This window comes from Dinoponera quadriceps, unplaced genomic scaffold (assembly GCF_001313825.1).
Source record: "Dinoponera quadriceps isolate SergipeBrazil2010 unplaced genomic scaffold, ASM131382v1 scaffold1070, whole genome shotgun sequence".
NCBI lineage: Eukaryota > Metazoa > Arthropoda > Insecta > Hymenoptera > Formicidae > Dinoponera > Dinoponera quadriceps.
Window position 1 is genome coordinate 104222 of NW_014555341.1, and position 14968 is coordinate 119189.

At 40.3% G+C, this 14968-nt stretch overlaps 1 protein-coding gene across 3 annotated transcripts in view; it reads left to right on the top strand.

The window, feature by feature from the left end:
- The first annotated feature begins 8752 nt into the window (after window positions 1-8752).
- Window positions 8753-14968, top strand: part of LOC106743907 (PHD finger protein 14) — a 7157-nt gene continuing 941 nt past the window's right edge. The window contains exons 1-14 of one of the 3 annotated variants that reach the window (XM_014618213.1): window positions 8753-8983; window positions 10320-10484; window positions 10676-10921; window positions 11001-11212; window positions 11272-11426; window positions 11539-11813; window positions 11895-12353; window positions 12442-12742; window positions 12857-13073; window positions 13161-13345; window positions 13424-13562; window positions 13650-13927; window positions 14025-14133; window positions 14816-14923. In XM_014618213.1, the coding sequence (XP_014473699.1) occupies window positions 8944-8983; window positions 10320-10484; window positions 10676-10921; window positions 11001-11212; window positions 11272-11426; window positions 11539-11813; window positions 11895-12353; window positions 12442-12742; window positions 12857-13073; window positions 13161-13345; window positions 13424-13562; window positions 13650-13927; window positions 14025-14133; window positions 14816-14836 (2802 nt within the window). In that variant the 5' untranslated portion in view covers window positions 8753-8943 and the 3' untranslated portion in view covers window positions 14837-14923. Of the gene's footprint in view, window positions 8984-9923; window positions 10092-10319; window positions 10485-10675; window positions 10922-11000; window positions 11213-11271; window positions 11427-11538; window positions 11814-11894; window positions 12354-12441; window positions 12743-12856; window positions 13074-13160; window positions 13346-13423; window positions 13563-13649; window positions 13928-14024; window positions 14134-14815; window positions 14924-14968 lie in introns of those variants that run through there. The other 2 variants (XM_014618215.1, XM_014618214.1) reach the window with 2 other exon arrangements.

The window sequence follows — 14968 nt, forward strand, 5'->3', positions numbered from 1 at the left end:
ATCACGTCCGTAATAAAACAATTAATCATTGTAATTATTTATTTGTGATAAAACACAAACGAGTGGAAAATTAAAATACAGTTTCATTTTAATTTGACTCGTTTTAAAGAGGATATAACGTGAATCAAAGCTTCGGATGAGACAAGCGACCGAAAGTTTGCCGATAACGAGAAATTAACGGACTCGCGTATATATTATATATCGCTATAATATTCGCCGTAACAAAATAATAGAATGTAGGTGGCTCGTAAGACGCGCTCTAAACAAAGTGCATCAAGCCATACAGGATCGTAACGGCAGAGCGTTATTTCAAGGGCAGTTAAGCCCTAACGACTTATTCCTTCCTTCCCATTTTCAAAATGACTGGTGTATAGAAACGTGAGTGCGGGTTACGGTAAATCAGGTGATGGAAGGTACTTTCAGGAAAATGTCAAGTTCGAACTGCTCGGAAATCCTCCAGATGCTCGCTCTTGCGTGTTTTTTTCTTTTTAAAGAAAATATCCTAACGCGAGAGGAGAAGTGCTAATCCTATTAAAAGACTTTTGTTCCCTATTTGCGGATATATGAAAACTGTCGTAACGTTCGACGAGTACACGAGATATTTACTAACAATAACGTTAAATTAAATAATTTTTCAGAGCAAATATTTATTCTCGTATCTTGAACAACATATGTTCCTAAGAATTGAACAGTACTTAATCATTCAGGGATGAAATATCGAAAATGATCACTCATAAGTTCAGAGATTTAAGAGCCAAAAGGAATTTCAGAATGTACATGTGTCTAAGGTTACAAGGATACTGAAATGTTCGCCAAGAAAATGTAGGATTACGCAAAAAAGTATGAAACTCGGACGGTATAAAATTCTACTAACGGTGTATATGTTTTCCCCGGGATATCCGATATTTTGTTGCTGCTGCTACGATTATAATGGGACTATAACCGTTATTGTTATGCTACACGCCGAAAATCGCCACTTTTTTTCCATTTTGTGAGTTGAACTCGTAATCGTAACGTCGATTAGAAATATCGAAACAGCCACTTGTAAACACACACATAAAATAATGAAATACGTTCAAGCCGATACGTTGTATAAAACGATTTTTAACAACTGTTGTGTAAAGGATGAAACGACTTTTAGAATTACATCCGTTGACGCTTTCTTTTCTCCACTTGCAACCACTTGTATGCTTCTCCAATTAAATATCAGGTAATACCCGGGTAAATACGCGGATGCAGGGAAACTGAAAGGGGGTCGCGTAAATTAATAAGACCTTAATTAAAATTCTTTTCAAGCCAATGAGGCCTGATATTATAATGTGTGTGGACTTCGTTGATTATGTATAATTTAATTCTGATTAAATAAACTTACTAATTATGATTATAAATGGTACTATATAATCTATGCTTGGATTCTTAATAGTCCCTAATATAGAGTGTCCGACGAAAGTCGTATCATCCGTCATATACTAATGGTTTTTTAATGTGAACAAAAAATTTATTTTGCAAACAGCCACGCAAAATTTGGAGTTATTAATTATTGGAAATAGCCATGTACGTCTGGCCAAAAAAGTCCTTTACTATTTTGCAACTGATACGCAAAGGGTTTTTTGAGTTATTAATTAAACAGATCTCTATAGATGACTATTTTCAAAGTTTAGTAACTCGAAACCTTGCGTGATTGCAAAATGATAAACTTTTTTGTTCACATTGATCTAAAAAACTACAAGTGCGTAACGGATGGTACGACTCCTGCCAAACATCCTATACATATTTTCTGATGTTACAGTTTGCTCAGTTTCACTATCCCGTGCCATTCTGGGATACGCAAGTCCTCGGCTTATTAGATCCTCGGATTTTCGGAACCTCGTATTTAAGAGTCCGGGAATCTAAATATCCGCCAACTTTCTCGGCAGACCTCGTGCCTCCGAAACGACTGCCGTCGTCGTCGTCGCTGCCGGTGCCATTGAAACAAATTGCGAAATAATTTCGTTGCCGAAGTTCAGCGGCGAGTCCATTTGCCGCAGCGGGCCGCGCATTTCGATTCGAGTAAACGAAGGCGCAGCTTGGCCGTTCTTTCTCATTTCGTCGTGGCGGCGGAGTCAGCGTTCCTTAAGACGGCCGGCAGGAATCCCGGCGTCGTCGTCGCTGATTGCGCAGTCTAATTATAATTTCCGGAAGGCTCGGGCAATTAGCATCCAGCAGCTGCAACGGGCAACTGCGCGCGGCTGCGCATCTTATTATATCGTCTTTTGTGCTCGAGTGAGACTCTCGAAGCTGCCGGACACGCGTTCGAACGATGCGACGAGTACGACGCCGGGCGGAGAACGACGTCCGCGTCGAGGATGAGGCGCCGAGGATGCGCGCGTTCTCTCTTACGTTCCGAGGCCTCTTCGCTCGAGGCGGCTGATAATTATTAGAGAGCGGGGACTCAAAGACGCAGGGACAAACAAGTTGAGGAAATATGCTCCATTAGGCGTAATTATCTCGACGAAAAATACGCAACCGCCACACCTATCGCCGTGCGAGAAACCGCCGCGAGCGAGTCGAGCAGGTGACGTTAACGTTCGCGAATGCGAACTATAACGGTTCGTATTACGCGACTAATATACGTCAACGTAATTAATCGCGCACTTTAATTGAAATCTCTCATATGAACGTACAAGATAAAAGTAATCAATTTTTATGTTTCAAGATAATAAACAACTGCGTAATATTGTCTGATACGTCACCTCGATATTTTCACAATCCAACCTAACGACTCTCTTCATTCTATTACTTTTATCTCCTAAAACATTCTTATCCGGTATATTAATATAAATTTTTAATTTCTCGACGATATATGCATATAAAAATTCCAATCACGTATCTTGTCCCAAGATCCAATTACATCGCGAGCTTTAACCGAGCAATCAAGAGGTGTTCTCCGCTCACAAGGATGGAGCGTTTACAGCGCCGAAAATCGGTACCGGGTCTCCTCTGGAAGGACAATGCGCGTTCGAGCGCGTATTTACCCGCACTCCGAGCAAGCATCGATCTCGCAAAGGGCTCCATTAGCGGCCCATTAGGTTCACCGGGTGTTGCCGCCGCCGTCGCTTACTCCCGCGGAGGGTTGCGTCATCGCCCTTACACAACGAATGCGAGCTGCCCGCCCCGATGATTCGCTCCCGCAACGTTTTAACGCCTCTAATCGAGCGTCGAAATCGCACGTGAAAATCAACCGGCAAAACTGCGGCCGATGGAAGGCGCTCCATGAAACATTCATAACTTCCGGCAAACGCGGTGGTTGCCACCCTGCGGCAAGGCGGGCGAGAGAGCGAGCGAGCCAGAGAACGAACACGCGTGTGGTTGATGCGCTCGGTCGTGTCAGCGAACGTGTACCGGAGGCTGTCACCGGTCCCGGGCTAACATCAATTTCAATCTAGGGTCGCTTCACTCGAGTCCCGCGCAATGAAATCGAATGTACCGGTTTTACGAGATCGTTCATTCGAACATGCCGATCGCGGCGCCGAACTGTGTCCGAAAGTATGTCGACGTAATGCGCCGGTATGTATTTTACATGTAGCCGAGTGCGCTTCGTCGTGCATATGATGCGCTCGAGTATGCGATCGAGTAACGATAGATACAAAGAGAAACGTTACAATACAAGGAATCGAGAAAGGAGAATCTGAGAATAGTACTTGCAATATCCGTTACTCCATCAGTCAAAAATCATTCTCTTAATTTCTTGGAGTGGAAATCTCACTCAAAAGTCTCAAAATCTCACGGGGCGAAATCTCGTTCAAGATCTTATTTAAGTAAAAAGTGGCAGTATTTTGACTCGAAGCGATAGTGAAAATACTGCCCTTCGAAATTCCAGAGTTGAATGTTTCAATCGAGCTTAGAGTGAGACTCTAATTCCACATGAGCGAGTGAAACTTCAGTTGATCGGAGTGAATATGTTCCTGTAACAGTGGAGTACGTCAGATTCATTCTTCAATTTCGAGTGAAAATATTCATTTGACGATTCAAAGTGAATTCACTCCAAATGAATAAAAGGTCACTCGGAATCAAGTAACTCGGTGGTCGCTCTATTTTTTAAGTGAGATTTCACTCCAAGAAATTTAGAGAGTAGCTAAGTGAAATTCGGAGATTTCGCGATTTTAGTTTGTGCGAAAACCGATTAATTAATATTTCAATTAAATATCCAATCAGAGCGCGCAACTAACAGTGAGACTCAAGGAACACCGTCTTTCCACAGTTTCAACGATCGATTCCTGACTGCTGGTAGTATATTTCGCTTAAAACCCCCTGTAGTAATAAAACTCCCTTTCGCTCTCTCTCGGTAACCTAATGAAGGGTCGATTAATTCCAAGCGGTTCACTATCCCCCAAGCACGCGTGGCCTTGACGGTTCCCGTAGCGATAAAATTACGTTTCGCCTTCTTGGGAATCTGATGAAGAGGCGATTACTCTTAGGCGATCCACTGACCCTAACCCGAATATATTTCCCTTCGCACATCCCGCGATAATAAAATTACATTCCGTCTTCGTCTCGCGAATATCGGGAAACCCGGTGTAGCGCGATTACTTCCAAACGATCCGTCCGATCAACCGCGATGAATCGACAGAATATCCCCGAGATGTCGGAGGAAAGGAGAGAGAGAGAGAGAGAGAAAGAGAGAGAGAGAGAGAGAGAGAGAGGGAGGGAGGGAGGAAGAAGGGAGAGAGAGAGTCCAGAAACTCGATAATCAATTTGCATTCAATAATCCTCGATCGTTAAGACGGATGTATTCGGTATCTCGGCGGGACCAGAACTACCGGGCCGGAAATCGGCATGCGGATTAGACGCTTTGTCGTACGAGGCGAGGCGAGCGAGCGTGGCCTCGATCTGCTGGTCCAGGATTCCGGTTTGCTTATGAATGGTTCATGTGCCAAGTTAACGCGCGCCCACGTACGTACGTACATATCTGCGCTCTGCGCGTGCATTCAGCCGCGCATGAATGTTTTACCCAACTGCGGAAATTACGGGAAACGCCCTGACGATCGAGTACAAGCGCGAGCCTCGGAGGATCCGAAGATCTCAGTGTCTAAAGATCCATGTCTAATGACATGAGAATTATAAATATTCAAGAATTCGAAGAGCCGAGAACTTCAAAGATCCGGTAACCCGCGGATGCAATGATTCAGAGACGTTAACATGTGCGTACGTTAATGTAATAATAAGTAAAAATTTTCAGTAAAATATCAATAAAAAAACAATATAATAATTAGATGTACATGTTAAAAAAGATATAATGATTATTTTAAAGTGATATGTTTTTCATTGCTTCGAGGTTTCGGAGTGTAGAGTTTTTCTTTTCACGCAATAACGTAAAAAATTGTTAAATATAAAGCAATCAAAAATTAAATATATTTACAAGTACTTTTTTGTTTCTTAATAGTCTCTATATTCATTTTATATAGTATGGTAAGAATTAATTAAAATATGTTACTTAAATGAGTTATTTGCAGCATCATTATGACAATTTTCAATGTAAAGCGGAGTGTCCCGCTAATGTTGCCACATAATTGGCATTGCAGAGCGCAAAAGGTTAAATTATTTATATCAATTATGATTAATGTAAAGTGCCCGAGAATGTTCATCGGGGCTGAATTGAATTGGAAAAATAACGCACCCCGAGGGAAAGAGATGGGATATAAAAAATTTCCAATACTCACATATATCCTATAGATACATTTCGCGATTATTTAATAACCTGCATATGAAAACCTGTGTCGTATGAAAAATACATGATATTGCAAATGTAATGAATATGACCGATTAAATTGATAATATAAAGGGCCATGTCCCCGTTATTACCTTGTGTGTCATATAGATATACGATAATTAATGAATAACAAATGTACGCGATAATAGAAATCGCTCTTATCACTTTGATATTTGCAAAATAAAAGTAATAAGCGATTCATTGCACGGAGGGGCCGATATTTCAACGGTATCTTGCCAACCCAATCCAACTTCGCGTTACATGCACGTAAATGTAAAAAAGACGTACATACTCGCTTACTTGGAAAATGTAATCTGTTGCAGCTCGACGTAAATGGGCATCTCGGGGCCAAGTCGTCTCCATTCTGGCTGTCCTCGGCTGCAGGGGATAAAACATTCGATCGTCGCTCGTTCGCTCGCTATTTCGCGCCATTTTCACCGAAAAACTTCGCGCTCGTCCTACTCGTCGTAAACATTCGAGACCGAAATGGCGTCTCCGACAACGGCTCGGCGATCTTCGATTTATCTCCGATCGTATGACTATTTCACAAGAAAATGGAGGAAATAAAATAATGGAGAAAAGAAACGAAACCTTATCATCGTCTTTAAAGAAGTACAAAAGATAGCGAATTTATATTCTCAAATTTTATGAAACATACATATTTCTTAATGCGCAGATTTTGGCTCGACTATTCGTTTGAATGTATCTCACATACATAGAAAAAATATATACGCGTTTGTACTTACTTGAGAGGCTCGCATAGCTCGATCAAAATCGACGACATTCACGAAGAAAATCGCCAAATCGCGAGCCACTCGCAAATCGAATTATAGCCCCACAGCTTCGCCTTCTTGCTCGTTTTCAATTTGACGAGGAATAAAACTCGTAACGAGAAGTACTTTCGTATTTTAGGACGATTTTAATCGCGGTACTTTTTGCGCGGCCGTTTCCTCTCGAATTGCCGAATGTAAATGGCGTCTCGGTAACATTCGGCTACCTTCGATGCGCCTCGGGTCGTACGACTACGTACCAAATGGAAACAACAATTAGAAAAAGACAAAATATTTTTATTGTCTTTAAAGAATAGTGGAATTGCCCTTCAATTTTTATAAAATGTGAGCATTTTTAATGCGCACAAATTTCGACCCGACCATACGTTTGACTTTCTGTACGTACAAAAGAAAGTACATATACAATGTCTACTCACTTGCTCTCGCATCTCAATGCGAATTAGCGACTTTCGTGATCGCTATTGTCAAACTGCGAGTCACCAGCGAGTCGAATTATGATTCCATAGACTTCTCTTTTCAATCTCCTCTGGTTTAACAAGAAACAGAACTAGGATCGAGAAATAAGTTTGCGTTTTCGCATGATTCGATCGCAGCGTTTTTTGTGCGTCCATCTCGGACCGACGAATCGACTTCGAATGGCGTCTTAACAACGCCCAGCTAACTTTAGTTTGAATCTAGAAAGAATTGAATTTTTTAGGTTGAACGATATATTAGCTATCTTCGCATCGTTCGGAATCAAATAAAAATCTCTAAATATGAATTTAATTCCTTTTTCATTTTTTAAACAATGCATGAAACTGGCAATTTTTGCATTAAATACAAGGTTTTTGATTCACGTAAATTGGATCAACATTTCGTTTTGATGCGAATTTTCATTAATTCACGTTTAATGAAAAGCTTATTCGATACATATACGTATAGACAAGTTACGGAACATTATTGATCCTCTACTTTAAAATCTTTGAACTGTAATTCGGAACATAAAGTCGGGCGGAAATGCTTCAAAATATACGTGAGCTCATAAAAATATATCATAATTGCTCTTAAATTTGATTGTTCTTGATATACAGATTTCGAAGTGCAGATAGGTTATGGTTGTATGCCAGGAGGAAAAGATAGAAAAGAATGACATGATACATTCTATTTAATTGCACTTTCACTTTTAGTTTCTTTGTATTATTCTCTGTATTAATCTTATTCGTTTGAAACATAGAAAACGCTATGAGATACAAATAAAAGTAAAAATAATTCTGTGTACACAACACACGCTTACTTGATCGATGAACTTAACCTCTTGTAAGCTACTGTGAATCGAGTCAGCATTGAATCTGCAGATTCTCGTTTTTGTTTCTTACTAACCTTAACTTGTCAAAGAATACAGAATTCGACCGTTACACAAGCTCGTATTTTCCCTACGAACATGTCCTATCGTGTTTTTCGCGTCCGCCCGTATTTGGCGGCTCGCGTTTCGTTCGGTTACTTTCGGCGTCCTCCGGCGTCCTTCGACGAATAACCCATTGGTCGAAAAAATAGTCTACGTGATATGACAACGTTGTAAGGTGCACGACGATGTCACATGACAACGAAAATTACGCAAAATAAAAGAATGGACTCAAAAAGAAACGCACGAAAAGAACGATATGTTCGTAGTAACTTTTTCGTGTGAAGTCCGGGAATACCTTATCACGGAAGACTATTTGACTTATCACTTTTGTAGAAATCTAGATTACAAACCTCGGAGTTTCCGAAAGCTACGTATAACGAGACAAAACGAAACGAAATCTAGATTAGATGCCAAAAAAGGAAGCCCAAAATAAATTATAAAATTGATCATAAATTGCCGATTAAAACGTCAAGCATTCAAAGATTCAATGATAAGAAGTCAGTTATCGGACTGGAATTCAGGCCATGTGCCGAATGTGCATGAAAATAAGCCCATATGTAATCGTGACGATGAAAACGACGATTGAGGTTAGATGCATTCCGCGTTAGACGTTCCGGTTACTTCGGTATTGTTCTTACAAGTTCTCTTTTCCTGTTTTAAAGGTGTCAAGATCGAATTCAGATCATATGAGAACAGCAATCGACAGGTATTTGGCCAGAATTTACACCATACTTGTTGAGAGAGAACTTAAACTTCCCGCGAAAGGACCCTCGCGAATACAACATGGTGTGTCAGCGCCGCTCGTAGGTGTAACTTGTGGACGCCGTGGACAGGACAACATTGCCGACAAAAGGATTCGCGTTTGTCAGAATATTCTATTGACCATATAGATTTCAGTTTGTTGCACGTGATGAATCCTTGAGGACATCGATTGGGACAGGACGAGACATTTCATCTGTTCGACACGACGGAAACCGAGGGCCATTTTGGTAATTGCATAGGACGTACACTGGCGAAAAATGTCACAGGACGACGTCGGATTTTTATACAAAACTATGAGTAAGTTGTAACATAATTTTTTAATAATTCGTGCTTCAGCAAAAGGTAATGAAACGTTGAGCCATTTGCAATGAATTGCTATAGTCGGTACTGTGAATTTTTGTGATTTACAAAAGTTTTATGAAAAACCATTAGTCAATAAAATGTATAAAATTGTGTGTCTATTTCTTTTTCATTTTGTAACGATATTTAAATCAGAATGCATTTTGTTTCACCGTGAAGTAGTCAAAGATGAATTGCAAATAATATATAATGTAATAATGACAAAATAAAATTAGTGAAATTTATGTATCGGCTTTTCTCCAATGAATATTAATATGTAAACATTATATTTATGTAATTTTTAAAGGAGTTTTATCTGTCAACAATTATTTTTGAATTGACCAATTTTATAATTGATACATACTTATCTGCCACCTTAAAATCAAGTTATACAGCTGTTCTTATTTTTACTACAATATTATTCTGATATTATTCGATATTATTATCATATTTGACATATTGTTATACAGTTACTGGAAGTTATTGATCAAGTGTTATAAATAATATCATTTAGCACATTTAACTAATGTGTATATTAAATATCCATTATTAAATATATAGCATTATATGAAATACTTACAACAATTAAATGTACTGCAAATCTATTGTATTCCTCTATTATTGTACATGTGATTTATTAGTTCCTATTATTATTATTATTATTATTGTAAACAATTTATTATTACTAAGTCTATATATGCCAACAACTGCTTTATGATAACAACCTAGTTTGTCATTTGTGAATACAATATTAACCATAACTGACTAGTTTATTATTATTATTGCAACCTCGTTACTGAGAAGCGTAAAATTAACCTAACATATTACCGGTAATACAGCTGCTCGCATGCATATGAGTGTATGTATGCATATGTGTGTGTATTTATGTGTTGCAAGGGACAGGCCTGATACATGTAACAGGAGACTTAGATATTGTGTGAATCTGTGTGGTGTATCAAAACAGTGATGAGAACTATAGAAAGATATTGATAATTCGTGTTGTTGAAACTACTCAGAATTTCAATTAAAAATACTAAAAAAATTGAAAACATCATGACTAGTCCATGTATGTTCAGGAGAATGAAGTAGACATAACCTATAATTATTTATACATTATATTTTGCACAGAAGGTTCAACCTAGTATATTTTTATTAACCAACGATAAACACTCTTATGTATTATTTGTTCATGTACAAATATATGGCAATAGATAGATAAGATAGTAAAGATAGATTTTTTCATGGAGCACCTGTAGCATATTATATCTGTGAGAAATCAAATTGTTACTTGCAGTTGAGAGGGACCCTAAAAAGAGGAAGGTGAAACCAGTTGAATCAGCACAGCAATCATTATTGGATTTTGACTTAGGTGAAAGTTCCGATGACAGTGACTTTAGAATTGAGGATCATTCGGAAGAATCTGATGACGATTCAGTAGATTCTAATGATGTTGGAAAAGGTGAGTTGTAGTACTAATAACTGTGATTGTTAAATTGTTCCATATATTAAGAATCTGCTATATTATATATATTATACATGCAGAAATAAGAAATATATGAATATTTGTTATAACTTTTAATGAAGAGATAAAGGAATTTATTTATATGTGTTTTATAAACGATAAAGAGTTGTACCAAGTATTTCTTACAGAAGAAGAAGCTGAATCTGAGGAATCTGATGATGATCTGCTTGAAGATCCATTATTGGGAGGAAAACACAATGCTAACTTGACTGTAGGAGATGTAATGGAACAAGCACGTCAACAAGCTTTAAAGAGCAGCATCTTCGAAGAAAAGCTAAATAAGTTATTAATTTGTTGTGGTTGTTTAGGAGACAGAAGTGATGATACAAATGAGATTGTTGAATGTGATGGTTGTGGAGTTAGTGTTCACGAAGGTACGTATCAAAATTCAAAATGTAAGGATTCGTTGAATTTTTGCTGATCATATATTTATAAGCAAATATCAAATTTTAGGTTGCTACGGTGTGTCTGACGTAGAAAGTTTCTCCAGCACCGATTCCTTATGTCAGTCAGCACCGTGGTTCTGTGAAGCCTGCAGCGCAGGTATCGAAGACCCATCATGCGAACTCTGTCCAAACAAGGGTGGAATTTTCAAGGAGACTGATGTTGGAAAATGGGTGCATCTAGTATGCGCTCTTTACGTACCTGGCGTTGCTTTTGGTGAAGTGAGTAAATCCTTTATAACGTGCGCCGTGTAATTTTATACATCATCTTGTAACTTCAGGTGGATCGGCTGACAAGTGTAACGCTATTCGAGATGCAGTACACCAAATGGGGCGCGAAGCAATGTTCTCTGTGCGAAGATTCTCGTTACGCGCGCACAGGTGTGTGCATTGAGTGCGACGCTGGATTGTGTCATACATATTTTCACGTGACCTGGTAATAAATTACTGAAAGCACGCGTCGATATTCTTCACGTTGTTCGCAACAGGAAGAGAGAGTGTTCATGCTGCGGAGATGAAACGTCATACGAAATACCTCATTTTTGCAGCGCTCAAAGGGAAGGTCTTCTGTCCGAGGCGCACAGTGAAGAAGTCGATCAAGCCGACCCGTTCTATGCTCACTGCAAGTTGCACTCTGACAAATCTCTCGTTCGCAGGCGTAGACGTAACTTTTTAGCTTTCCAACTGCGCGTACAGCAGCGGCAGCAGATGCTGAAACAGCCTAATCATTTAGACACAGATGAACATCGTAGGATTGAAAGGAAATTGGGCAAGCACAGGCATAAATATCTGGCACACAAGGCGTCGCGCCAACCGCCATGGGGTGAATTGATCTTTCTCCTTAAGCACACGTTGGCACTAAGACATCTAATAATAAACTTATAATACTACGTTAATTGTCCAGTACCAACGCAGAAGATGCCACGTTTATTGACTACGTCCGCATCCGCTTGTCGCCAACTAGCGAGGAAGGCCGAATTGATGGACGTGGACACGACCGCGTTGGAGGCACAAGAGGCTCAGGTGGTGGCGTTAGTCGACGTTAGGAAGAAATGGCATATCGCTCCCGCGTTCAGCGTGGAGTTCATTGGCTATTACTTGGACCGTAACTTGCGTATGACTTCTATGAAGAGACGACTGCAGGAGCTTCTTGATATAAACTCGCAATTGTTGAACGAAGAGCAGAAAATAGAGCGAAAGTACAAGGAAGTGAAGAAAGACAAGGAAGAGCGGGTCCGAATGAATACGACGTTGAAGGAGAAGATCGAGATGTATCATCTGGTACTTAAAAACGCCGGTTACACGAAGCCTCTGCCGCTGCTGGCCGATCTGCTGACTAAGCCAAAAATAGCACCTACACTTGGTCAGTCGCATCTCCAACACTACGCGCGACACTAAACGCTTAATGAATTACTCAACAATGCGACGAATACACGATGTATTTTCAACAGGTACAGGGACAGGAGGTACACTAGGTGTGCCTACGGCAGCAGCCTTGAAAATGGGAGTCGGGTTCCCGCTGACCATGGGTAAAGGGGCCGAGGGTGCACGCGAGGGTAGAGTGTTGAGCAGCCAAGCGCAGGAGCAAAATCACAAAGGCGAGCTGACGTTGCGACACCAATGCGGCATTTGCAGACGATCGACCAACCAACATCTTCTCGCCAAGTGCGACACGTGTCACTTGCATTACCATTTGTCTTGTTTGAGCCCGCCTCTGTCACGGATGCCCAAGAAAACAAGACTGATGGGATGGTAGGTATACGAAAGTACAAATATTAAACTCGACACTTCGAATGCTAGTTTCGATGCTTCAGACGTGGTCAGTGAAGAGATGATTTTCATGCCATTGCGTATCGCAATTCACAGGCAATGTTCAGAGTGCGATAAAGAATCCTCGGGCTCGGAGGTCGAGCATGTAGACACATCGGCACCGCGCAAACTAAGGCATTGTAAGGATGACGCTAACATGACACTCACACCACCACAGGAAACGTCAGCAACGCTGAGCACACCTACGACATCGAAGAATTCGTCCAGCAGCGTGACAAACGTCGCTGTTCCTGACACGCCTACGACGCCAAAAGTATTCATTTTGTTATCCGAAACAAAACGAAAACACACCATTGAGATAGATTGTATTAATGTACGCAACAATGTATCGTATCTATAGCTAACTATTAAACCGATGGGGCCGCAACCGACAGCCGTAGAGCCCGCGCAGGCAGCTGAGTCGGCGTACAACCAGCAATCCGTTAATAATATTACCATAACGAGAGCAGGTTCGCCGGAATACATGGTAGCTTCAGCAGACGGGACGGAGTCCGTCTCGCAGAGAAGCGGGAAGAAAAGGAGGAGGTTCGTACAAAAAGGGTCCGAGTTTATACTCTCCGTTGAATTAAAATGCAAAATGTGTACGAATTTATACTTTATCAGGGAAAAGCACAAGAGGTACACCCCCGATCCGATAACCGGGGTTAAACAGAGGAAAAGGAAGCACAAGAGAAAAAGTTTGGATATAGAAAATCCAGAAGTTCAAAGCCAACCGGAAGTTCATAGGAGGATTACAATCAAGGTATCCATTCTCTCTCTCTCTCTCTCTTTCTCTCTGGTTTTATTGCGTTTATACGATAGAGACTAAATCGTATCGTGTCGAATGTAGATAAAACCAATTCCACGACCGGAAGGCGAGGTTGCCTCAGAATCTAGCCCGCAAATGTTCGTGGCCACATCCACGAGCACCGAAATCACACTGCCGCCGCCACCTCTGCCGCCCCCGGCTGCGAGCGTGCCGCCGCCGCCACCACCACCGCCTGTGAACGCATCTGTGAATAGCAGTAGTCGTTGGCCGACAGGAACTGCAAAGAGAGGGAAGGACACGGACCTTTTGACGCAATGCAAAGTCTGTGATACTCCCGGCACCAACCAGAATCTCGTTATGTGAGTATCCCAAAACCGTGGACTACGACGCGCTGAAAGATGGCTCGTGTCTCGAAGGATTCTTCCATATCACGATCGTTAATCGTTTCTGTTTTAGGTGTGACGAATGTAAGAAATGCTATCACTTCACATGTTTAGATCCTCCTGTGAAAAAGTCTCCGAAACGGAGAGGCTATTCGTGGCACTGTGCCGACTGCGACCCTAGTGTAAGTTCATAAATTTTTACTGCTCGTAAACGCCAATATTTTTCAATACTAGATTAATGTACTTTCTATTTTGTCTATATATCGATATACTATTTGATATTGAAGTCCATAATAAATAGCCGTGCGATACGGAGAGCCATTTTTCTATATAGGCATTCCTTTGTCTTTCTATCTAGCGTAGTTCTCGAGAGTGCGCACGACATTGGTGGTATTTGTAAGACAACGATATTTTCTAAGACACCAAACGATAAATCAGGACAATTACACTCACACCGTCAACAAATGCTTGTAGACAATAAGCACGTATATGACAAAATAAAAAGTACTTTGATCTGAGATATGTATACGAGTAACTGACTGATTTGATTTTCATACTGAAGTGAATGAAGTAGGAGAATATATGACGTCGTCTTATGAGAACGCCAAAAATTAATATTCTAGAGAAATGGGAACGGAGTTTTTTTTTTCTTTTTGTCTGATGCACAAATTAAATTATATTTATCTTTATTTTTTTATGTGATTCTCCTCTCTGCAGCAGACTAGAAAATAATACGTTGAAATGTTACGGAGCCCTTTTGGGTCTTTGAATTTAATATTGTCAATGGGGATATATATCTCACCGGCACATTAAGTGTAATAAAAGAAAGAGATTTTCATGGTAAAAATCTTTCTTTCATTTCAGGCCTCTGAATCTGAGACTTAATATCAACAATTTTCTATCTGCAGCTACAATTCTGCGTTTATATAAATAAGACATTCACACATACATACACACATACATACACAAACAGTGTCGTTACGTTTTTCTTTTTATAATATATATATAATTATATTT